This window comes from Maniola jurtina, chromosome 21, assembly GCF_905333055.1.
Source record: "Maniola jurtina chromosome 21, ilManJurt1.1, whole genome shotgun sequence".
In the NCBI taxonomy this organism is placed as follows: Eukaryota; Metazoa; Arthropoda; class Insecta; order Lepidoptera; family Nymphalidae; genus Maniola; species Maniola jurtina.
This window is the reverse complement of record NC_060049.1, coordinates 2,872,913-2,899,175: the sequence shown is the minus strand read 5'-3', so window position 1 is coordinate 2,899,175 and position 26,263 is coordinate 2,872,913. Positions and strand designations below refer to the sequence as shown.

At 35.2% G+C, this 26,263-nt stretch overlaps 2 protein-coding genes across 4 annotated transcripts in view; one reads left to right on the top strand and one right to left on the bottom strand.

The window, feature by feature from the left end:
• The window catches only part of LOC123876085 (transient receptor potential protein), a 52,341-nt gene extending 30,809 nt beyond the window's left edge, over positions 1–21,532 (top strand). For both annotated transcript variants that reach the window (XM_045922225.1, XM_045922223.1), the window contains 11 exons: positions 4,221–4,366; positions 4,912–5,152; positions 5,505–5,628; positions 11,620–11,815; positions 12,721–12,885; positions 13,726–13,948; positions 15,043–15,208; positions 15,651–15,799; positions 16,687–16,866; positions 19,560–19,649; positions 19,805–21,532. In XM_045922225.1, coding sequence (XP_045778181.1) covers positions 4,221–4,366; positions 4,912–5,152; positions 5,505–5,628; positions 11,620–11,815; positions 12,721–12,885; positions 13,726–13,948; positions 15,043–15,208; positions 15,651–15,799; positions 16,687–16,866; positions 19,560–19,649; positions 19,805–20,274 — 2,150 coding nt within the window. In that variant the 3' untranslated portion in view covers positions 20,275–21,532. The remainder of the gene's footprint in view (positions 1–4,220; positions 4,367–4,911; positions 5,153–5,504; positions 5,629–11,619; positions 11,816–12,720; positions 12,886–13,725; positions 13,949–15,042; positions 15,209–15,650; positions 15,800–16,686; positions 16,867–19,559; positions 19,650–19,804) is intronic.
• A 733-nt stretch (positions 21,533–22,265) lies between these two features.
• LOC123876309 (transient-receptor-potential-like protein) overlaps positions 22,266–26,263 on the bottom strand; it is a 27,117-nt gene continuing 23,119 nt past the window's right edge. For both annotated transcript variants that reach the window (XM_045922529.1, XM_045922530.1), the window contains 7 exons: positions 25,818–25,961; positions 25,568–25,668; positions 25,415–25,490; positions 25,176–25,270; positions 24,579–24,704; positions 23,977–24,069; positions 22,266–23,541 (listed from right to left, as the gene is read on the bottom strand). In XM_045922529.1, the coding sequence (XP_045778485.1) occupies positions 23,395–23,541; positions 23,977–24,069; positions 24,579–24,704; positions 25,176–25,270; positions 25,415–25,490; positions 25,568–25,668; positions 25,818–25,961 (782 nt within the window). In that variant the 3' untranslated portion in view covers positions 22,266–23,394. The remainder of the gene's footprint in view (positions 23,542–23,976; positions 24,070–24,578; positions 24,705–25,175; positions 25,271–25,414; positions 25,491–25,567; positions 25,669–25,817; positions 25,962–26,263) is intronic.

Sequence of the window (26,263 nt, the reverse complement as noted above, 5' to 3'; positions counted from 1 at the left end):
TGATACTGTCACGGCAGTTATCGACAGTTGCGATCAGTCGAAAATGTACAACATAGCAAGCAGCAAAGACGAACAGAGTCAACCTGTGATAGGTGAGACTGTCAATATACAGAACGTGGCTTCGCAACCCGCCGTGCTACCCTCGCCAATCGATAATCTCGTGCCGAATCCGCGCGAACTTCGAAGCTATCGGCAAGCCGCTGGGCAGCGCCACTCGCGACCCTCTGGGTCTATAACTGGGTCGTCGATGTTAAACAGTGTACCACAGCCACCGGCTTCTACAACCCAGGAGGAGGGGTCTGAATCTTTAGGACAATGGGTAGAAGTCCGCAGGAAAAAGCCCCGAAAGCCTAGCATGATTTGTGGCACCGCGAGCTCATCTGCGACATTCTTAAAAGCAGTAGAACCCCGGAAATACCTGCACCTCTGGAACATGGAGTCGGGTGCAGAAGATATATTGAAATACCTACAGCAACTTTGTTCTGCGAATACCTGCACCGTGGAAGAGTTAGTACCTAAAGGTAATTACAAGTCATTTAAAATCGGAGTTCCAGTGGCTGATTACGATAAATGCCTTTCGGAAGATGTCTGGCCGATCAATGCAAGGATCAAGACCTGGATTAATTTTCGTAAATCCTCAGGTAACTCGGGCAACCCGGAGGCCAGGCGTCAGCCCTTTCGCAACCCAAACGAACAGCTGCATGGATAATTCAAAAAGCCATTCTGCTTTTAACATCTTGTACCAAAATGTTCGTGGCCTTAAAACAAAAACAAAAACTTGGACCATGAATCTTTTGTCGCAAGCATGTGACATGGTAGCTGTTACGGAGTCATTTCTCGATAATACCGTTGAAGATGCAGAAATAGCCAGTGGCAGCTGGAGTGTATTGCGCCGCGACAGAGGCTCGCCGTGCGGTGGCGTCCTGATCGTAGCTCGTTCCGGTATACTTATGCAACGACGACGTGAGTTGGAAACCGACAACGGTGAAGATCTATGGATTTCTTGTAACATACAGGGTCGGTCTATGTTTATATGTGTGGTCTACATAAAACCCAGTGCCTCCGACGAAGACTACATGAACTTGTTCTGCAAAATAGAAAGCTTTATTCTTGAATTAAAAGGACTAGTGGTAATCTTGGGAGATTTAAACTTAAACAGTGCGTCCTCAAACATAATTCGTTATTACTCATATTTTGTATCACTCTGTGGTTTGTCCGAAAGAAATAACATTGTAAACTCTCACGGGAGTATTCTAGATGTAGTACTTGTCCAGGAGCGTGTTGAAGCGATAGTCTCTGATACGGAGGGAATGGTTCGGCCTGATTTATATCATCCTCCTCTTAACATCAGAATTAATACTCGTGCAGCCAAGCACTCTGAACGATTGGAGCCTAGCAACATAAACTCCTCTAGAGACTGGAATTTTCGAAAATGTGACCACGACCAACTCGTAACGCTAATGTCTTCAGTTTCTTGGGAAGATCTTTTAGCCACAATGGATGTACAGTCAGCCACAACTTGTTTCTATAATATCATGTATGATGTTTTTGACTCATGTATCCCTAAAAAGAGTAGGAAAAAAGTAGGGTTAAACGCTATCCAGTTTGGTTTACAAGCGATATAATACGAGAAACAGAATTGAAATTAAAATTGCATACTAAATGGATTAAGACTAAATGTGTTGAGACTTATATTAGGTTTTCAGAAATTAGGTCCAATTTGAAGGCTCGTATTCCAAAAGCGTTTGACGATTATATTAGGAGGGCCGAAAGTAACATTAAAACCAATCCTGTATATTTCTGGGACTTCATCAGTAGCCTTCGGTCTAAAGGGGGATTTGAACCTAACGTTACATATAATGGTAGTATGCACACAGGAGTAGATGCGGCTGAAGCCTTTGCGAATTTCTTTGCAAACGTGTTTCTGTCTGAGGTGCCAAAGTTGAGTGTAGTTGAGGCATGTCTTAATGACGGTAAGCTAAATAGTACTGTCTGCCATATCCAAAAGTTTACAGTAACCGACATAAAATATGGCATTGATAAACTGAAGCTAAATTGCTCAACTGGACCAGATAACTTACCAGCAGATGTTTTGAAAATGTGTCGAAAATATCTTTGTCTCCCTCTTTGTCATATACTTAATTTGATCTTAAAAACAGGACAATATCCTTCTCAATGGAAGCTGACCCGAGTTACACCAATACCTAAAAAAACCGGTACGACGTCCGTCCAGGAATTTCGTCCTATAGCTATTCTCTCAACGCCGGCCAAGGTATTCGAAAGAATCGTGCATAGAATGATAAGCCGGCAAATTGGTAATTTACTTCGTGACGAACAGCATGGTTTTAGGGCCAAGAAGTCTGTCAACTCCAACCTATTAACAGCTGCTGAGTACATATCGTCCTGCTTAGATAGAGGGCATCAAGCAGATGCCCTTTATTTTGATTACCGTAAAGCTTTTGATAGGGTAAATAACGATATTCTTCTTAGCAAACTCAGTGCTAATGGTTTATCTCCTCAGCTTCTACACGTGATTTCTGACTATCTCCGTGATCGTCAGCAATTCGTTTGCTATGGCATATATGAGTCTAAACCTTATCATACGCGATCCGGTGTAAGCCAAGGCTCTATTTTAGGACCCCTATTCTTCCTAATTATGATAAACGATCTTCCAGAATGTATAAAATATGCAAAATGTCTATTATATGCTGATGACCTAAAACTTATATTAGAAATAACTTCTGCCGAAGATTGCCTCAAGTTGCAACGCGATCTAACAGCTGTTTGTAACTGGAGTAAAACGAACAAAATGGAATTCAACCGTGACAAATGTTCAGTCATGACTTTTGGTAAAGTTCGGTATCCCTTGATACATGAATATAAAATGGATGGAATTCCCATTCCCAGAGTACAAAATGTGAAAGACTTAGGCGTAACTTTTGATACCAAATTAACCTTCCGAGACCATATCAATACAGTGGCAGCTGACTCATTTCGAAGATTAGGATTTGTATTGCGTAACTCTCGGGAGTTCCATAGCCCTTTAGTAATAAGGTTACTATATTATGCCTTAGTCCGAAGCAAACTCGAAACAAGTACCTGTGTCTGGCATCCGTACGAGAAAAAATACGGACTTATGTTAGAAAAAGTGCAAAAGGCCTTCCTAAGATACTTGTATAAGCGTTGCTATGGATATTACCCCTTCCTATATCCAACCAAATTTCTTTTAGGTTGCTTGGGTTTTAACTCCTTGGAGGTCAGACGGACTAGCGACCAACTAAAAATCATGTGCCGAATTTTGCGAGGGGATGTCGACGCTCCAGACCTTCATGACCAACTCTGTCGTATACGAGTACCTAAATTAAATAATAATCTTCGTCCACGAAAGAATAAACTTTTCGTGGTACCAGTTCATCGTACTGTTGCTCGATCTATGGCACCGATACCGCGTTCATTGGCTTCCTTCAACGCGCTCTCGGATATAAATGATCAATGGGATCCATTCAATGACGGGTGGACATCGTTGGTTCAGGAGTTACTGAGGTACGCGGAGAGCATTGAATGAACAGGATCATTCAGTGCTCTCAGCGTACATACATTCAAAATTTAAAATCTTTTATTGTAACATATTTTGTTCTAGCTTTACCTTTTATTTTATTTTTTCTCTTTTTGTATTTGTGTAATAATCATCTAGTTCGTGTAAGTGGCACTGCCGTTCAATTAGATGTAAAATAAAATAAATAAATAAATAAATAAATAGTGAAATTAATGTCGTGAAACTTTTCGTGCCTCTTATTTCGTAATGTAAATTCCGCTTAATATGTACAAGGTGTTAGATCGGAGTGTGAGGCGGGAAGACGTACTGCACTCCCGCATGTCACCCGCGCTATCCCTCACCGGGTAAGAGCGGGGGCTACGCAGGTGTGCGGGGCGTCGCCACTCCGATTGCCATCTCGACCTGTCGCGTGCTGTACTCCTAACTAGAAACTATCTTGAAGTACTACTATACTATAGACTAGTGGCGTGCAGATCATAGAAGCATAAAAGCACTGCTAACCCTAGGTGTAATAGCTCAGTGCTGATTTTCAATATGAGTTGCTATTTACTTCACACAGTAAGTTCCTACCTTTTGATTGCCTACCCTGTCTCCAAATCCTGTGCACGCTACTGCTATAGACTCATACTGAACTATCACAACTTAAAATGCATTAACTTTCCAGGTTTAGTCTGGGGTGAAATAAGATCCCTATGGGAAAACGGTATCCTGGAGTATGCGAGTGACTTGTGGAACATAGTGGACTTTATCACCAACGTGTTTTTCATAGGCTGGATAAGTTTGCGGTTCTCTTCCTGGTATATCGTGCAGGTAATATTATACTACTCTCTAGACTGGAAATAAAGCAATTGTCAGCCGAGTAATATTACAAGAATGAGGCGAAGCCGAATCCTTTTAAATACACTCCCGTAAAAAAATTTAAAAGGACCAGGTGGCAGCCGAGTCCTTCTAAACTAAACGAGGTCGTTAATTGCTATTTCGGCCCAGACTTTTATAGTTCTTTAATTAAGACAAGACTGACAAACAGACAGACACACTTTCGCATTTATAATATTAGTATGGATTTAGTATAGAGTAAGTAGCTTAGGTCCCAAAAATTGGTATAGACAACTTTTCATCCCGGAAAAGCGAAGAGTTCCCATGGGATTTTCAAAAACCCTAAAATCCACGCGGAAAAAATCGCAGCCATCATCTAGTACTTACTTAATTCTTCTCTTTTATCACACAATTGAAATATTGTATTTGCATTGTGTTAGAGATCCACGCGATTGATCCCGAACCGCCAACGTCTTGGCCACTAATTAGGCTATCACCACTGGATCTAGCATTAATTACCAATTATTTTTTCTGTGCAGAGGGACTTCCACAGCGGCAAGGATCCATGGTACCCACGGGAACGCTGGGACTCATTCGACCCGATGTTGCTCTCGGAAGGCGCCTTCGCAGCCGGCATGATCTTCTCCTTCCTCAAGCTGGTGCACATATTCTCCATCAACCCCTACTTGGGGCCGCTGCAGGTGTCCTTGGGCAGAATGATCATCGATATCATCAAGTTCTTCTTCGTTTACATGTTGGTGCTTTTTGCCTTTGCATGCGGTAAGTTTTTCATTTCATAACACTGCCATACCTTCTAGGTGAGGTTGACAACCTCCCTGAAGTTGTGATAATGAAAAGAATATAAATTTAACCGGCTGAGTTTTTGTGTGGGCTCTTGTCCTGGGTGCGTTTGGAACTTCGTTGCTTTAGTTTTAAGTTTACGTAATTAATTATATTATCACCATTAATGTCATTTTACAAATCTAACAATTCTGACCTTTACCATTGGCCTTTACCATTTATCTTCGCCTTGTGCCTCGAAGAGCTTTAGACCCTACGATTCTGGGTTTAATTTCAAAGTTTATGAACCCCTGAAATTATAAGTCCTTTCAAATTATGGTTTGTTCTCAAGGTCTCAACCAGTTGCTGTGGTATTATGCTGAGTTAGAGAAGAATAAATGCTACCATCTTCCGAGTGGTGCACCAGATTTCGACAACCAAGAGCGAGCATGCAGTATATGGAGACGCTACGCAAAGTAAGCTAAAATTATTTATGCTTTTAGTTTCTGGTTAAAAGCGGTGAGGTGGTGATACCACCTCACCGCACATACATCTTTACGCAAGATGGCGCACCGAAGTAAACATTGATCGAGAGCGGATTTTTCAAAAAAAAGTAAAATATTATAATTTATATAAAAAAATACGCGGAAACTATTCATATTACTATAAATCAACAGTGTGAGTGTTATCTAAAGAAACTAATAAGTGATTATTGAGATATCACTAAAAAAGTGACGTAAATTTTGACGGTGAAAAACGAATACATAATACATAATTTCTTGACGGAAGTGATTTAAAAACATTAAATTCATATCGCTTGTGATAATATATGTAAATGATATACGACATATTACCTGTTAAAGTTATAAAGTGTGGAAATAAAATAACATATTATAAAGTGACCGTTAGATGTCAATAAAGCTATACAAGCTATACATCTACAAGAGATGGCGCTATTGTACTATTGATCATAATAGTTTCGTCAGTACTGAAGTAAATAAATCGTACTCAGATCGAAATTTTCTCGTAAAAGAAGTGACCTGCATTGAATATTGAAATATCGCCAGTAAATTTTAATATAAGATACATAATATTATTATCCCTGATACATATACTAGTGCTAACTGGTGTGAACACGAAGTAGTTCAGGAATTCTGCAAGAGATGGCAATGCCGTACCTTTGATCTGAATGACTTTTTGTTTTTGTTTGTTTTGAATATATTTTGTAATTTTATTCTGTTCAACCATGGATGAGATAAATAACGTTACTATGAGACCAAAAAAACTTTTTAAGTCACGATCATGTGAATCTTTAGACAGCGAAACTACTAATACATCTTACTGTTCACTCCTGTCTGATTATGGACATAAAAGTCTGGATCTATCGACTATGGAATCAAACAAAATACAAGAAATGACGGAAAAAGTTATTAACTTATCATCATTGCTAGAAAGTACGCAAACTGAACTAGAAACTGTAATTTTGGAAAACGGGGACTTAAAAAAACAAATTTCTGACTTATGTCTACAAGTAAACTGCCTAAAATCATTATGTAAGAGTCCAATTTCCCCGCAACTAAAAACTCCTCTTAGCGGTAAGAAGCATAAGAAGGTGAAATCTTGTACTCAGCACTCATCAAATAAAAAATCTAGCTTTATGGAGAGGGAAGCACAAGCAGAGAGTTACCAATCTAATGCATGTGAGAATATACAGTTGCAAAACCCGTTAGAAACCCCAAATATTAACAAAATTGAGCCAACTATTCAACAGGAGAACTATAATGTACCCTCCAAAAAAACTGCATATATTGTGGGTGGCAGTCAATGCATAGGTATGTCGGAGGCACTCAGGAAAATTAGAGTGAATAACACCTATGAACAAATTCAAATCAATTCATTTATCAAGCCAGGTGCGAGCACTGAAGAAATCATAAAAACATTGAATCTTTTTCCAGTTACACAGGAGGATAAAATAATCTTATGTGTCGGGCAACATGATTCTAACCCTATAAAAATAATGACGGAGTTGTCTGCTTTTCTCAAATCTGCTCAATTTAAGTGTCCTATTATAATTCTAAGTGTATATAGTAATATTTATTTAAACGAGTGGAAATTGAATAACATGTTGAAAATAGTATGTAGAAATTCTGACAAAAATTGTTATTTTGTGGATTACAACGAACAGTTTCAGAATAATGTATATCAATTATGTAAAAAAGTCAGTTCTGTTCTTGATCAGATCTACTATGACTCAAAATACTTAAGTTTCATGAAACAATCCCCACATACGATTAAACAAAAAAAAATTAATGGCAATAATAACTATGAAACGCAGTCAAAACGGGAGTTAGGCCCTAAAATTGGCACAATACCATATTACTTCCCCATAGTTAAAAAAAATACTGTGAGCAATGATGCCAAAATAAATAAACCTAAAATTCAACACAAACATATTTTTTCCACTCCTTCAAGTTCAAAGCTCACTGCAGGTAATGGTAAAAATTTTTTTCGAGACTAAAAAAAACAAATACTTTAGAGTTTTTCATCAAAATATTGCAAGTATTTGTAGCAAAAAAAATGCTCTAGAAGTTGCGATTACTCAATTACGGGAAGATAGTAAACAACCTGATATAATTTGTTTGAGCGAAACTTTTGTTGAGGTAGGAAGCGAATTAAACATAAGTATAAGTGAATACAACCTAGCGTCTATATATTGTAGAGCAAAAAAACAAAAACGTGGCGGTGTCTGCATTTTGACAAAAAAAGGCATACATTTTAAGCCATTAAACATATTGAAAGATTATGTTTCGGATGGAATTTTTGAATGTTGCGGTATCGATCTCCCTAGCTATAACGTGACTATTATTTGTTTGTACAGAACACCTAACTCTAATGTCTTCTCATTCTTAGACATTCTAGATAATGCCTTGCATACTTTAGTAACAAAAATTAAGAACAAGAAAATAATTCTTACAGGTGACCTGAACATAAATATCTTAAATAATAATAAGGATACGAGTCGCTTACTCGACATAACAAAAAATTATAATCTAACAGTCCACATAGACAAACCTACGCGAAAAAATACATGTATCGATAACATAATAAGCAATTTACCTAATGCCTTTGGTGAACTATTACATTTAGGGCTATCTGATCACGACACAGCACAGATGCTTACTGTACCAGTAAATAATAAAGAAAACTCTATAAAACATTACTTTTTATATAAAAGGGATTACAGTAAGGACAACATTGAAAAATTCCGCAAATATTTGCAAAGCATATCCTTTTCAGAAGTATATAGCAACGATAACTTTAACGCGGGTTTTGATGACTTCTATAGTATGTTTACATTACTATATTATTTATGTTTCCCAGTGATGCGAATAAAAATATCAAATGAATCATCTGGTCCAAAATGGATAACCAAAGGACTTAAAATTAGCTGCAAAACAAAAAGGATATTACAGAACAAATATTACAAAAATAAAACCAAGACTACTAGGGACGGTTACTCACATTACTCACAAATGTTAAGACGATGTTTTAGATTGGCTGAAAAAAATAATAACTATAAACATATAACAAATGCTAAAAATAAGTGTAAAGCATCATGGGACATCATTGCAGAGTGTGCCAATAAAAATATAACCAAAGATCACATCAAAGAAATAACTATTAACGGGCAAAATATAACTAATCCACGCGACATGGCTCAAATCTTCAATACTTACTATATAAACCTTACGAACAAGGAAAATCCGAAATGTAACAATACCAACAAAAAAAGTATACTCAGCACCATATTTCTAAAGCCTTATGCGGTGAAAGAAGTTGAACAAATCATAGCGTCACTAAACAATACTAATGCCGTAGGGCCAGATGACATAAAAACAAAAATACTGAAATATTGCAAAAAAGAACTAGCACCAATACTTACACACCTAATAAATCAATCATTTTATCAAGGGACTTTTCCAAATTTGTTAAAACTATCTATTGTTAAACCACTGTATAAAAAAGGTGATAGAGACCAAATATGCAACTATCGCCCCATAGCACTGGTGTCAGTTATGTCTAAAATATTTGAAAAAGCCATGTACAAACGCGTAACAGAGTTTGCAAATAAATTAGAAATTTTTAGAACAGAACAATACGGCTTTCAATCTAAAAAATCGACAACTCAAGCATGCTTTAACTTAGTTGACCAAATAATTAAAAATATAGACGCAAAGAAACTTACAGTTGCCATTTTTATTGACATGACTAAGGCTTTCGATTTCGTCTCACACAAAATCCTATTACACAAACTTGATAATTTTGGAATAAGAGGGCCAGCATTAAAATGGATTGAATCATTCTTAACAGACAGGAAACAATGTGTTGAAATTGAAAATATAAATGAAAATAATGAATTAGTTAATATTAAATCGACTTTCGAAACTAATAAATACGGAGTACCACAAGGTACGGTACTAGGGCCTTTACTCTTCCTGTTTTATATTAACGATTTACCTGACATTACCAATCATAATATGACACTTTTCGCTGACGATATATCTATAATTTTGACATGCAATAATAATGACATTTGTACATTTGAATCTGACATTAACAATACTATAAAATTAATAATAGAATGGTTAGAAAGCAATAATTTACATATCAATATTAATAAAACAAACTTCATTCAATTTAGGAATTATAATAAAAAACGTGCTAATCTTAATATTAACTACAAAGGGGAAAAGATCAATGAAGTAGAAGAATGTAAATTTCTAGGTATACAAATTGACCAACATTGCTCTTGGAAAAGCCATGTCAGTAACATATGTAATAGATTAAACAGATTCGTGTATGTACTACGCAGATTAAGTCTTACAGCTAGTATTCAAACAGCTCTTACAGCGTACCATGGATATGTTTCTTCTGTACTCCGCTATGGACTTGTTATTTGGGGAAATTCACCAAACGTTAATAAGGTATTCATTGTCCAAAAAAAATGCCTTAGAGCAATTCTAAGCATGGCACCCTACGATTCATGCAAGCCGGTATTTTTAAAGCTCAAAGTATTGCCGCTGCCATGCTTGTACATTTTAGAAATTTCAAAATTTGTCAAATTGAACAAACATATTTTCAAGACCATGTGCGAAACAACTCAAACTCGATCTTTAAGATATCCTAATAAACTAATTCTTACAAGAGCACCAAAGACAATATTATTTAACAAAAACTGCTACGCCATGGCAGTTAAAATCTTTAATAAATTACCATCACACATAAAATCACTTCCAATAAAACAATTTACGCAAAAGTTGAAGAAATGGCTGCAAGGAAAAAATTTCTATTCTTTAGAAGAATATTTCCAGCATGATAAAAAACAATTTTGATCTGATTGACATCTTTACAACATTTTATTTGTTAATGAGTTCATAACATTGATCCATGTTCATGACTGACTTTTTCATTTTTTTTCATCAGACATTTTAATTATTTGACACTATCTTCATTATATGTTTACTTATTTGTTTTAATTGTAATATCTGATCTGATTTGTTTTATTTTTTTGTTAAAATCTAGATCAATTTGTATCCAAATGTATCTAATAATAAATTAATGCATGTCATATAAACTGCATGAAATAATGAAATAATGATTATATTCTTCACTTCATTTATAAATTATCATTCAAAATATTTGTACGCCGCTACGGCTAATGTGTTTGAACTATGTAATAATTACCAACATCTTGTAACACACATTATGCAAATAAAGGATTATTATTATTATTATTATTATTATTATTATTATTATTATACCCTAGGGGCCTAGTGGTTGGCCAGGAGGCCCTCCGACTAGGAAGTTGAGGGGTCCAGGCTTCACTGCCGGGCATGCACCTATAACTTTTTGGAGTTATAATGTGCGTTTCAGCAATTAAATATCACTTGCTTTAGCGGTAAATGCTAAAACATCGTGAGGAAACTTGGATGCCTGAGAATTCTCAATAATCTTCTCTAAGATGTGTGAGTCGGTTAATCCGCACTTGGCTAATGTTGTAGACTATACAACCTTACCCTAACTACCTTCTAACCCTTCTCGTGGACTTCGTCTGTATTGGTGTTAGCTGGCGGGCGTGCTCTACCTTTTTGGAGTGTTTTTTTTTTTTGTTAAAACTGACTGAAAAGCGCTCTAAGGGGGTGCCGTGCGTATGTCGGCATAGACGGGGTCCATATTTGTATAGTTTAACTAACTTGTTACAAATAACTACAAACTTGACATTGGCTAATCTTTGTAAAGCCAGACGAGAGAGAAAAAAAAACCCTTCTCGTTCCGAGAGGACACCAGTGTTCAATAGTAAGCCGATGATGCGTTGATGATGATGATTCTGGTAAGCTGAAATAGTAAGAACATAAATAAGAAACAAATTGCCACTACCTGGAATAATCAATTTTTCTTTTCCACAGTTTATTCGAAACATCTCAGTCTCTCTTCTGGGCGTCCTTCGGCCTCGTTGATCTGACTTGCTTCGAGCTGCAAGGCATCAAGAGCTTCACCAGATTCTGGGCGCTGTTGACCTTCGGATCGTATTCCGTGATCAATATCATTGTGCTCCTAAACATGCTTATCGCTATGATGTCCAATTCCTATCAAATTATTTCGGTAAGTAGCAATGGAGATCACACTAATATTATAAAAAGAAAGTTTATATGTGTGTCTATGTTTGTTACTCTTTCACGCAAAAACTACTGAATGGATTTGGCTAATCTTTGGAATGGAGATAGATAATATCCTGAATTAGCACATAGGCTACTTTTATCCCGGAAAATGAAAGAGTTCCCACGGGATTTCAAAAAACCTAAATCCACGCGGACGAAGTCGCGGCCATCTGCTAGTAAAATATAATTTTAGAACCTAAAATAACATGTCCTTTATATCTTTACGACGAAATTTATGATTTAGTCTATATTTATGTATCGACTGAATGTAATAAACTTGATAAAACTGAAAAAAATTGTCTGTAAACTACAGTCCCAAATAAGTTGATAAACTGATGTAATTAATATAATCAAGATCATCTTGGTAATGTCAGCCATTTTATTCGAACTTCGATGCAACTCAAAAGACAAACTTTCAGAAGCCTTCTCGGAGAAATCCGTAAGTGACGCGATTTTCACGAAGTCTTAGGTTGAAATTAAAGATCGAAGACTTAAGACACTGTTAAAACGAGACAGATATAGCTAGCGGTATAGCGCTGTCTCGCTGTCTGAGCAAAGGCAAAGTGCGCTTTATAGATTTCAGCCTTAGAATTATTGCTGGAGTTAGGTTTTTCACTCGTATCATGCTCATGATTTTACTGTCAACTCGCGACAACAAGGCCAATGGACCCGCGTTTACGCCTCGCCGCGTATGCGCCTCTTATGCATTTCAACTAGAAGCTTACCTTTTAAGCGAGTTTACATTTTGTTCAAGATAAGGAATAACGGACTAAGCATATTATTATCAAGTTATATATCTGCTACTTGAAATATTCCAGGAATCATTGCAATATCATTTTTATCTTGCAGGAAAGATCAGACATGGAATGGAAATTTGCCCGCAGTAATCTCTGGATGTCGTATTTCGAAGATGGTGACACCGTTCCTCCACCCTTCAACATCGTTCCTACTCCCAAACAGATCAACGGCATCATAGCACGCGTATTCAACAATAAATCGAGGGGTTCCATTATTGTAATTACTTATTATCCCATTACTATCATCTGAAATTCGTAAAATTAGACTATTTTTAAAGAAAAACTTCATAATATTTTTAAAAATGTATACCTAAATATTTTTCTTTCGTGTGCAATTTTACAAAAGAAATCATAACGTTACTAGTAAAGCTTTAAACGATGATTTCAAGGTCTATCAAAATTCTACGGACACTTACGAACCGATATTGCTTGACTGCAATCATATCTGCTGGCAAGTGATGATACAGCCTAGGATGGAGCTTGCTTTCCTAAAAGATGCCTATTCACTTCAAGGTACCCATATGAAAAATGGAGGGGAAACTTGAAGCCGAAGGGATGTTCCATATCCTAGCGGTTCGAATTAGAAACGAGGAAGCAAATCGCTTCATACATGTCCGTGGAATTTCGACTACCTACGTACGGGAACAGAGTACAGACCATGTATAAAACGTATAAAATTCATAATCCATACTTCTATACTTTATAATTATAAATGCGAAAGTATGTCTGTCTGTCTGTCTGCTACCTTTTCACGGTCCAACAGTTAAACCGATTTTGATGAAATTTGGTACAGAGTTAGCTTTAGCTGACATCCCAAGGAAGGACATAGGCTACTTTTTATGCCGGAAAATCAAGGAGTTCCCACGGGATTCTTAAAAGCCCATCTGTTTAACCGATTTATGTGAAATTTGGTACAGAGGTAGCTTGCATTCCGGAAATTGACATTAGCAACTTTTTATCCTGAAAAATCAAAGAGTTCCCACAGGATTAAAAAAAAAAAAGTAAATCAGACGAAGTCGCGGGCATCATTTTGTATATATATTTATTAATCCTTTAGAACAAGTCACGTGAGAAGGCAAGGACAAACCATGAAGCAGTAATGCGGATACTTGTCCGAAGATATGTGACAGCTGAACAAAGAGCCAGAGATGAGGTTGGAGTCTCCGAAGACGATGTCATGGAGATAAGACAAGACATATCAACACTGCGATTCGAACTTATTGATATACTGAGTTCTAATGGAATGAAGACACCTAGGATTAATCTTCAGGATACCACAAGTAATTTCATTTTGGTTTTTTAGGCTTCCGTACCTCAAAATGAAAAAACGGAACCCTTATAGGATCACTTTGTTATCTGTCTGTCCGTCCGTCCGTCGTGTCTGTCAAGAAAACCGATAGGGTGCTTCCCGATGACCTAGAATCGTGAAAATTGGCAGGTAGGTAGGCCTTAGAGCACAAGTAAAGGAATAAATGCGAAAACCGTAAATTTATGGTTATATCATTAAAAAAAAATGTTTTTCAATTTTCAAAGTAAGATAACTATACTAAGAGGGATATCATGTTATGAAAGGGCTAGTTTTTGATTTATCGTACAAAAGGTCAAAAAAAAATACCCGGGTACGGAACCCTCGGTGCGCGAGTCTAACTCGCACTTGGCCGGTTTTCTATTCGAACCTACGGAACCCTAAAAATGGAGAAGGTTCTTCATTTTTTATTCTTCGCAATGAAATATCGAAGATGCTCTTAATCCACGGGATTCTATTATTATGTTTGTGATTGAACAAAATTCGTCAAAACACCAATTTGTACGGCAAACTATTTTAAATATCGTTTCAGTCCTGTTAATTTTCTTCTCTAGTGAGCAATTAATTGTTCATGCAAAAATTACATTCAATGCTCTGATTTGATATCTCATATTTTTGTGATATGATTGGTAAAAGCATAGAAACGAATATACTATAATATTTTTATTAAAGTAAACTTTTACAAGTACTTTTGAACCATCAATTGTATCCATCACTGTTTCGGAATGCCTTGCCTACCGAACAGCAAGAAACTCGGCAGATGCTCTTTGTGAAGATTCGATTTACAATAATATTATGTCATGTAGGTGATCTAGATATAAAAGTAAACGCAGTCCCATACCTATTTTAATTACACCAACACACATGTGTGACAGATATTAATCGGTCCTACTAAAAATTTACTATTTTAACATAAAATAAAATCGGCCAAGTGCAAATCAGACTTGCACACGAAGGGTTCCGTACCGTCACAAAGAAACTGACAATCTTTATTTTTTTAATTTTTATGGCGGCCATTTGAGAAACGGCGGAGAAATAAAACTTTACTTACGAGACCTTTTCTTACAGTTGCTGGCAAAAAGGGTAAAGTGATGGAGAGAAGAATTCTGAAGGACTTCCAAATCGGTATCGTTGAAGGTATTATCAAGGACGTCATATCCAAAGACAGTAAACCCAAGGATGTATTCAGTCAGATCGCTAAAGCCATTGGCGGAAGAGGAAGTGAAAGTGAAAAGTAAGTAACTGAATCTAAGAACTTTTGCTGCAGGAAATTTTGTTTTTCTGTTATAGAAAACTGATTTTTAAAATGGAGAAGGACCTTTATTTTGAATTTTTAATGAAATATCTAAAGTTGCTGATAATTATGAAAACGATAATCTGAAGTACTTCAGAGTTGAAACGATCCAACAGCAAAGCAGTAAATTGAATATTCTTGTAATTTTACTGCATGAGACGTTAGAACTTCACTGACGCTATGTCCGTTATAGACTTGGAAGCTATCTAACCGATATGCCCAAAATCGGTTTCATTAGAAAGGCAATAATGCGAAGATGATTTTTTTACATACTTTAGTATACAGTATAGTATATAGCATTTAGTATACAGTTTAGTATACAAATTTAGTATACTATTTACACACAAATTAGGATTTAATAGTATCTCCTTATTGTCTATAGGAAAAAAGATTGGAACGCCCAAGTGCGCAGGAGTACAATCCGCCGTGACCCCATTGGTTCAACGACAGAGGCAAAGCACAGGCAATCCCTTCGCGCTCACATTCTGGACAATGTTGCTGGTCGCACCATCGATCCACAGAAACTATTACGTAAGTTTTTTTGTGTATCACATCACACTAATATTTTAAAGGCGAAAGTTTGTATGTGTGTGTGTGTGTGTGTGTGTGTGTGTGTGTGTGTGTGTGTGTGTGTTTGTGTGTGTGTGTATGTTTGTTACTCCTTCACGCAAAAACTACTGAACGGATTTGGCTGAAATTCGGAATGGAGATAGATAATATCCTGGATTAGCACATAGGCTACTTTTTATCCCGAAAAACCTAAGAGTTCCCACGGGATTTCGAAAAACCCAAATCCACGCGGACGAAGTAGCATATCATAAAATACATACTAGCATAGTACTTTACTAATATTACGATTTAACCTACGAATTTTAATAAGTAATGTTATATTAATTTAAACTTATTTACATTAGCTTTTATCTAAGAATCGGTCCATACCTATTGACTTATAGTTTGCAGTTAAGTTCCAGTTTTTATTAAAAGACACTTTGTTCTTGTGTCTTAGAACTATACTACCCTTGCTCAAAATGACTAGTTTTAATTCTTCGTACCAGATCTGCATTGTTAAAGAGCTGGATTGCTTCAACGTTTACAATGATAATGGAGCCTATGTTTCTGGAATTCAGCTTGTTTTCTGTTAATGTGTCTAAAATGTCCATTTGAAGAGTACGATGAATAATTATTATTATTGCACATCTTCGTTTCAGAAGGTTCAATGGAATTGATGTTATTGATAATAATAATCAAACTGCTTACCTTATTGTTTTGATAGCCATTTTTTTTTGTCTAGAATACTCCCCGAACTTGCCTTTTTTTGTTTAGAATAAAACCCGAACTTGTCTTTTTTTGTTTAGAATAAAACCCGAACTTGTCTTTTTTTGTTTAGAATAAAACCCGAACTTGTCTTTTTTGTTTAGAATACAACCCGAACCTGTCTGCGGTTACTCCAACAACAAGGGTGGCTTACGCCAAGTTCATGAGGAGCAAGATAAAATCTGATTTCACAACACAGGATGAACCAGCAGAAAATGTAGTTGTGGAACCCCCAGCGGTGCCTGCCTTCATGAAGGATGCTATAATGGCTAAGGCACTTAAAAGTAAGACGCCTCAAAACATAGATCTTCTTTTAATTTTACTTCTTTATTTCTAGTAACCATTCAACGGCAGAGATCGCTCCAAGCGATAAGGCCGCCAAATTGTACTGCTTACTATTTTTGGTGTGTAATGTTTTATTTACACCTAAAAACATAGATCTTCTTTTAATTTTACTTCTTTATTTCTAATAACCATTCAACGGCAGAGATCGCTTCAAGCGATAAGGCCACCAAATTGTACTGCTTACTATTTTTGCTGTGTAATGTTTTATTTTTAAGTTTCTTTTTATATGATGGTGTTATACAATAAAATATATTTTTCAATTTTAACGGCTCAACCGATTTTGATGAACGTCATTAGATTCGTCTTGATGACGCGACCATAGACTTACGATTTTTTCGCTACGTACATTCGTAAGTCTATGGACGCGACTGTCACTGGGTAGGTACATAAAATTGGCGGATTTTGTGCAATGTAATGTGAAAAATATACAGTGCAAACCGCACTTGGAGATTATTTGAAAACTTTTTTTACTTGTTTAATCAGGTGTACACTGATTTCCATAACGCTTATTTTTTTTATAACTTTTGATTTTATGATTTCTCAACGTTGCTCCATGACGATAATGTTTAAGCAGGTATTGTACGTACGCTGAAAGAATATCAAAACGGCAACAATTATCACACTAATATTATAAAGGCGAAAGTTTGTTTGTGTATGTGTGTGTGTATGTTTGTTACTCCTTCATGCAAAAACCACTGGACGGATTTGGCTGAAATTCAGAATGGAGATAGATAATATCCTGGATTAACACATAGGCTACTTTTTATCCCGGAAAATCAAAGAGTTCCCACGGGATTTCAAAAAACCTAAATTCACACGGGCAAAGTCGCGGGCATCGGCTAGTCATTAATACCGCCTTAGTTAGAAACCAGCAGGTATTTATTCGATACATACATTATTCCCATACAAATATTTTATGCATATCTAGGATAGAATAGAATAGATTTTTATTCAACTAAACTTGTACAAGTGCTTTTGAATCGTCAAATAATTTACCACTGGTTCGGAATGCCGTTCCTACCGAGAAGAACCAGCAAGAAACTCGGCTAGGTGGAGCATTATCCATTTCAATTAAGTTGCAAATAGCAAATACACTTTTCCTATGCTTGCAAGAGTAGTTTCAATTTACTGAGAAAATACTGCATATTTACATAAATTTAGAACTTCGACATTCCTTCATTTTGATAATATTTAAATATATTTTCTATTTTTAACCCCCGACCCAAAAAAAGGGGTGTTACAAGTTTGAAGTGTGTATCTGTGTATCTGTCTGTGGCATCGTAGCTCCTAAACTAACGAACCGATTTTAATTTAGTTTTTTTTTGTTTGAAAGGTGGCTTGATCGAAAGTGTTCTAAGAACATTTTCGAAGGCGCGGAATAATCCAAGAAAATCGGTTCAGCCGTTTGAAAGTTATCAGCTCTTTTCAAGTGACTGTAACCTTCACTTGTCGGGGGTGTTATAAATTTTTAATTTACAATTTTCTTTCCTTTCACTGCCTCGTAATTGGTCTCGCAGTAAATATTCCGAATGCAGATGAGAGGTTTTAGAGATTCGATTCCCTTCTTTATACTTATGTAATCTTATTCCTCATTGCTGAAGGTCGTGATTCCTTTCCATTAATCAAAGTGGCAAGAGTTCTCTTAGGATAATAATAATAATCAATATCCAAATCCTTCCGCATATCTGCTCTTGCCAAAAAATAGGTATTAGGTGATTTGTTAAGAAAATTCTCGATGCTAGTCAGGGGTTAGAAAGTTGGCGGTGTATTTTATCCCTGTGTCTTATGTCCCAACGTACAACGGCATTCACAATGCCGTTTGGCGTTAGACGATTTTAAAACCGATTCAATTGACATTAGACATTAACCGTTCAAGTGTGGCCACTCAGTTGAACGCTTTGATTATCGCGATAATTATGGCGTTATTGGGTATTGACGTTAACTTTAATCTAACCGCAATATTAGAGCACGTAAAATCCGCGTCGGTTCTGCTCCTGATCTCTCTCCGGTTGTATCGGATTGCTGTTCCATCGGACTATGAGAGTAAGGGAATAGAAAGCGCACTTGTGTTTGTGCATATAGTATCTCCCGCAATGTGGCCGGCAAATTAAACTACTTTTAATTTTTTATGTTTATTTCATTGGTTGTATGCGTTTCTCTTCAGGTGTTCCGTGTTGTTATTTCATTCATTCATCACAAAGTTACTAGATCGTTAGCGTAGCAACCTTCAGCGGAATCCATAATAATATTGCTACTTACTGACTTAAATTGGATTGAGCGAACATATTATTACTTGTGCAGCCGAGTTCAGTAATAAAAGACGCGCATTTATGACAAGTTTCCCTAACGCGCTGCCCAGCGCACTCCATAGAAGATTAACATATAAAACTTTGAGCCTATGTAACTTTGAAACTACACATTTTTATAGAAATATGGCAAATCACAGACATATAGATATTTCTACAAAACGTCATTGAATTTCAATTGGATGTATTCAAATGAAAACATAATTACATTTGTATGGAGTGCGCTACAAATGAACTCCTCTCACGCGTATCATACCAACTTTGAATACGAGGTTATATGAAAATGCGCATAATCTGAAAACGCTAAAATTTTGCAATACTTTCAGTTCGTGCGAGAACACCAATACCGGAGAAACAAGAAGAAGAAGGTGGACAAGCAAAAGAAATCAAAGTAGAAGCAGACATTGAAAACAAAGGTTTAAAAAGACTTAATAAACTAAGCCCAAAAGCTGTATATTTTTTAATAGTTTAAATCTAGTTTATCTAGAATTCATGTATCTTTTATGTTTTATAGAAATTATTAAAAATAATCTACTAAATTTTTAAGTAATGTATATTTATTTTATTTCAGGTAAAGGTTCTGACGAAGACACTAAAAAAACTAAACCTGTAAAACCAGAAAAATCTGATTCCAAGACACCAGGTCCAGGACCAGCCGACAAATCAGAGCCGAAAGCCGAAACAAAAGACCACGTCATTCAAATAGATGAACCTGAATCACCATCAAAGAGTTTATACATGACTAAAGAAGAAGACGAAAACTTGCAAAAGCCAATGTCACCCACACCAAGCGGAACACCTTCAGAGCAAATTTTATCAGCCGCGACCTTAGAAAGTGATCAACAAAAGGCAAAGTCTGAAACCCCATCTGTAACAATCACAGTTCCTGAAGATGAACCAGAAAAACCAAAACCTCCCAAGGAACCTAAATCCAAACCTTCTTCCAGTGCGCCTCCTCCTGCTCCACCACCTAAACCGGGCATAGTTACTGATAAAGGAAAATCAAAGGTTACCGGTAAAATTGTTTCAGGATGGCTCTAAGTAAGAAATTGTTGGAAAAGTTATTAGAAACAAGTATTTTAAGATAGTTTCGAATTAAATTAGTGCCTTAATGACATTTTTATAGGGACGACCATGCCATGTTAAATAATATCTTGATTCAAACACATTTTCGTAGGTATCATATCATTATTGTCATTAATAGCAACACACACTAGAAGTACTCGTAAGACTTGAACATTCTATTGGTGTACGGACTTTCTTTCAATAATATCATAAAATTTTTCATTATTTAATTTCTACATGAAATTCAGATACTTGTAGGACATTTCTTTCGCGAAACCGATTTTTTATGAATTTCGAGAAGCTTTCATTGCTTTGATTAACTACTAATATTTGTTTAACAACTCATAATCCAAATGACCAAATGTTAACGTATTAGTGAGATAATAATAATTATTATATTTATAGCAATAATTAATTAGGATAATTACAATTGTTTGGAAGAAAGTTAGTATAAGTCTATAAGCTTTTGATATAATAGTTTAGTTTTTGAGTAAAGAACGTTTGCCGGATGAATTGCAATGAACTTGTAATGTTTATTAATAAGTAGGATTACTTTTGTTAGTTAATCAATAGTAATTTACCAAGATGCTCGCAGAAATATATTGGTTGGTTGTTCCATCCTGCGATTTTTTATTGATGTTTGCACTTGAATTGAGTTACTAGGTCTCATTTAGGTATTTTGTGTAGTAATCATGCAGTCTAATATAGATCGTGCATTTCATATTATTATTTCGGTTATATAATTCTTGCATTTAGTATTATTTACATTAAAGTGATATTCAATCGTCATTAGTTTTATTTTATGTTTAAATGATGAAAAATAGGATGGGTTGTTATTTTCATAATAAATAGAGACATATCCTCTGAGAACATTTATATGATACAATCCGTAGCATATATCAGGAATTATATTCTAGTTATCAAAAACAGCTGATAATTTGTTTGTTTATCTTAAAATAGTAGTCGCCAGAGGCCATCTATGTCAATAACATAAATGTTAAACAAAATCGGTCCTAAATGTGAGCCTTGGTGCACGCTGACTACCTACGCTAGAGTTGTTAGACTAAAATATGTATAGTGACCGATCTGATCTGATTTAATAATTTTATCATAATGTTATATTTCTATAAACTAGATCTATTGAGTTATATTAATTTTAGTGATTATATTTTCATTGTTTGAAAAGTTTAAAATGATTTATTTATGTTAAAATTAAATAAATTTATGTTATAAGTTCTTTGGTTTTATTTTCACCCGACTAAAGCAAAAGCAAAAACATTGTTTGTGTTTACGTGTGCTCCATTGTAGCGCCTAAACTACTGAGCCGATTTTGATCAACGAGGTGTCAATTGATTCGTTATTTCAGTCCAGGTGTCATAGGCTACATTTCACATGAACTAAATTAATATGACGAATGTTACTTCTAAAAAAGTGGTGGTTTCTGAATTTATTCATAGGTAGTGATAATAATCACTTAACATCAGGTAACCCGCTGTGTCATTTGCTCGCCGTTTATATTCAAAAAAATCAGTCAAGTGCGAGTTGGACTCACACACGAAGGGTTTTGTACCATCGTTTAAGAAATTTTATACCAGCCATTTTGAAATTTTTATTATTTGTTGTTCTAGTGGTCCTTTAGTGTTCAGTGGTATGTGCCCTTACCCATCGCAGTCAGTAGCCAGTATAATATTGTAGTCTTTGGTCAGTAGTTTGTAGGTAGTTCGGTGCTTTTAACCCTAAAAGTATTCGGAATAAATTTCTAAAAAGATGGATAACGTCGGTAGGGTCGTAGTGTAGGTAGATAAAAAAAAGAAGTTCGTTTGATCATCTATTATTATTGTTTCGTCGCCAACCACCGCCAACTATACTCTATCCACGGAAGTAAGTATTAAGGGTTCTCACTGTTACGTAAGCCCATACAAATTAGGTATAGGGACGTATTTCGGAATTTCAATAAATAACACATATTTCCAATCGAAGTTATTTATTTGTAATTCAAAATAATATTTATTATAAATCAAATATCCAATGAAAATAATATTAGCCACAGGTAAATAGACAAAATAACAAGTAAAGTAGTAATAATAAACAAAGCTACAATTAATAAATCATTAAGAAATACAAGGCAGTTTACAACTAACAAATATAGATATAATATATTAAAATTAATAATAACATCACTATAATTCAAATTTATAATGTTTACAAATTATTATTGGTAATTACAATAACAACAATAATTAATTATAAATACATATTATATATCTTATATCAAAGTAAGTATTTAGTTTATAGTGGAATCTTCAACATTTCGTTGTAACATAAAACCGAGAAATCTGTCAAATATACGATACTACTTCTGTCGCATTAGTTCAATATGTGATTCCAAATCATTTCTTATTCTAAACCTATGGTTATACTCCTGACACTTAGGTATCGCTTTATATCTGAATGTACCTACTAATAAGTATTAGAAATAATAATATCTTAAAACTGTATGGTCCCTTATTACACAAGTATAAGAATATTGTATCAAAGTCTTATAAATAAATATATTTATTTAACACTGAGGTAATGGACGGACTGACAAGGATATCCTTACATTTTATAATTATCTAATATTTCAGTTAAAAATATAAGATCTACTATAAATACTAGCTTCAATAAATACCTTAGATCTAGTTACAAAAATAATTACAAGTTAAAGATTACATAAAAATATTTTCATTGAAGATAAATAATAAATAATTTTAGATATTGCGTTAACAGTGTTGTAGTTAGATAAAAATAATAATCTTAATAAAAACAGAAATCTATATTCCAACTATATTAGAATAACCATAATTATCAAGCTGTAATGAATGTATTATCGGTAAACTTCGATAATTGTAGTTAAAAAAAAAATGTTTAGTAAATTCCGAAAATTTCGCTGTTACGAAAGAAATTGCATACTAGTAGAAATTACTAGAAGTTTCACGCAATAAATATGTATCTAAAAACAACAATTTTGCTTATTTTTTGTATCTCTAACATAAGGGCAATGAAACTTGTTTGGTTGACGAACTAAACTAAAAATGGCCTCAAACTAAATTAATATTAGAGCCAACCCGTCTTAGGCTGTCGTTTTATTGTCCTGACGTCTTGAATGCTCTGCCCGTTAGTCGGATCTATGGAAGGTGGTTGAATCAATTGTTCTGTGCTTAGTGAAGATACTAGATGGGATGGCGTGGAATTTGCATTCGTCTGAAATCAAAGAAAAGTCATTTTATATAGTTACTAATACTAGAGTGAGGGAACTCTCGGTTTGATCCTGAATTGTTACTTTTTACTTATTTATTGTTTATTGTTACTTAATGTCCTTTTACGGAACCCTAAAAAGGCTATTTTAGGGCTACCTTAGTCAAAAGTACTAACATTTGATGCCTATCAGTGACATCAAAGCCCCTAAGTTTAATTAGAAGTTCCCTTAACTCGCGTGAATATTTAAAAATCATATAATTACTGACAAATAACAACGTTGCTATGTAACTTATTGACTAATTGATTTAATGTTTGCCATAAATACCTAGATTTGCGGACGAAATTGATAGAATCAATAAAATTGATTCGATTATAGAATCAATAAAACGATTCGATTATTATTTTTGGCCTAAAATTCTTAAAAAAAGAAGTTAGTACCTGATCTAGAACAGTACTGGCGGAGGGTGACCTCGATCTTGGCATCTTAGCTGGCGTCCTGTTGGGCGGACATGGTTGCATATCCGTTGGTGGCTGCATAATTACATAACTAAATTATATAAGACAGATAAACTGACTTTACATGCAATAATATTAGAATATATGCAAGCTTTCGCTAAGCAAAGATTTTTGTAAAAGGTTACGAGTTGGAAATTATTCCACACTGCACCTGTTTCTAACACACATACCTACACAATACACGCATATTATACTATCGAATTTTGCGACATAACATGTAATTTAATTAAAAAACATATTTAGGTATAACTAGACGAAGATCCTAGGAAAGTAATTAAAATATAATATTATTAATGATACAAGACTGAAGTTTGAAATGATCCTGGTGATGATGATAATGATAGGATGATGAGTTTAAGCTATAGAGAAAAAAATCAGAGGAGAAAATGCCCGAAAATAAAACAATTGTAGAAGAAGAAAAACATAACACGAACGTACCTATATACGTATATTCTTATACGCAAAAACACAACAGAATATTATATTATAGAGTAGAGATAATCAAGAGTTGTTAATTATGTTACCTTATTTTTGGAATATGGTGGTGGTGGAGGCAAGGCGTCTTCTGAAGGTTTGATGTCAGGAGCCACAGGCCTCGCTACTGCTATCGTGTCTGCCGACTTTTCACCTTGGGGCTTCGATTCAGTAACCTAATTTAAAATATATAAGTAATAAGTTTAAGTTAAGATTTAAGTCTTTTATTTAATTTAAGTTAACGAAGCCTCGATAGCTCAACGGTTGAGAAGCGGACTGAATTTCAAAAGGTCGGCGGTTCAAATCCCACTCGTTGCACTATTGTCGTACCCACTCCTGGCACAAAGTTTACTCTTAATTGGAGGGGAAAGGGGAGCATTAGTCATGATTAGCATGGCTAATATTCTAGTAAAAAAAAAAACTACAACAATTTTCAAAGACAGTCGTAGCTTATAGGGGCATTCGAGAATGGTAGGATGGCCAAAGTAGTTAGGGATTTTCAGGTATTTCTGGGCGCCATCGGTTTCTGTGAAGTTCCAATCTGGGAGTTATTTACTGCTTCACTAATTCCAAAAATTAACTAAGCATCCTCCAAAACATCAGAATAAAAATCACATCCAAAAAATTATGTTAGAAAAGGAACTTACGTTGTTATCCCCTGGAATAGGTGCCGGGGCTTTCTTTTTTACGACCTTTGGTGGTGTAATGCCTTGAACACGATTTGATTTCAATGGGCTTGGTTCTAAAAATTTAAATAAATAAATAAATTTTATTTCGACCAACCAAAGGGATCATAATATGAGAGTTAGTCCCAGAAAATGAGGAAGCTATTATATCTGATCCCAAGTATATGTGAATACAAAGATGAGTCTAAGATTTTAGTTACCTGGTTGCATTTTATCGATACCACAAGGACTTGCAGGTCTTAGATTTGATGGACTTTGAGGCCGAGATATTGTATCCTATAAAAAGAAAACAATCATAGAAAAACGTTTCGTAAATATCCAAAACTGAGCGCATAATAGAATATTTCACTCACTTTTGGTGGTAACGGAGATACCGGTCGAAGGTTAGCTAATACAGCATTGGTGCTATTCCCACTTGGTGATACTAATTTGATTATGGGCAAACCACTGGATCCTAAAAATAAAATTTTTATTCATAACAGTTTTTGATTTATTGTGAAAAATGTCGAATAAAATACCCGAGTATGGAACCCTCGGTGCCTGAGTCCGACTCGCACTTGGCCGATTTTTATTTCAATAAGCATAGGGAAAAACGGATTATACCTGCTCCAACATTAACTGGTGTCCTCGGCATACTAGCACTTGAATAGTGGTTATCCTTGATTTCTGAGGAAATATCCTTGATCAGTTCCAGGATAGATTGTCCGTGCGATTCTGGCATGTCTGTCGGAGTTGTTGATCGTGATTCTAAGCAAAAAAACTGTTTTACTTAACTATATTTGTTTTCTTTTTCTTCTTCAACAGTGCTACCTTAAACTAAAGACAGGAAATCATGACTCATCTACCTCAATATATTTTTTAACCGAACAAAAACGTATAACCCTTTAACTTTTTGTTATTTTTCTTTTGGCTTTGCCGCTTGTAAGTACATTTGAGTTTGAGTTTACAATGAGTTTGATTGAGTTAAGGACTTGCAAGGATTTTTATTACTATGATACATTTTGAATTATTTCGTGGGAGGAATCAACAATGAAAAAATTGTTATCACT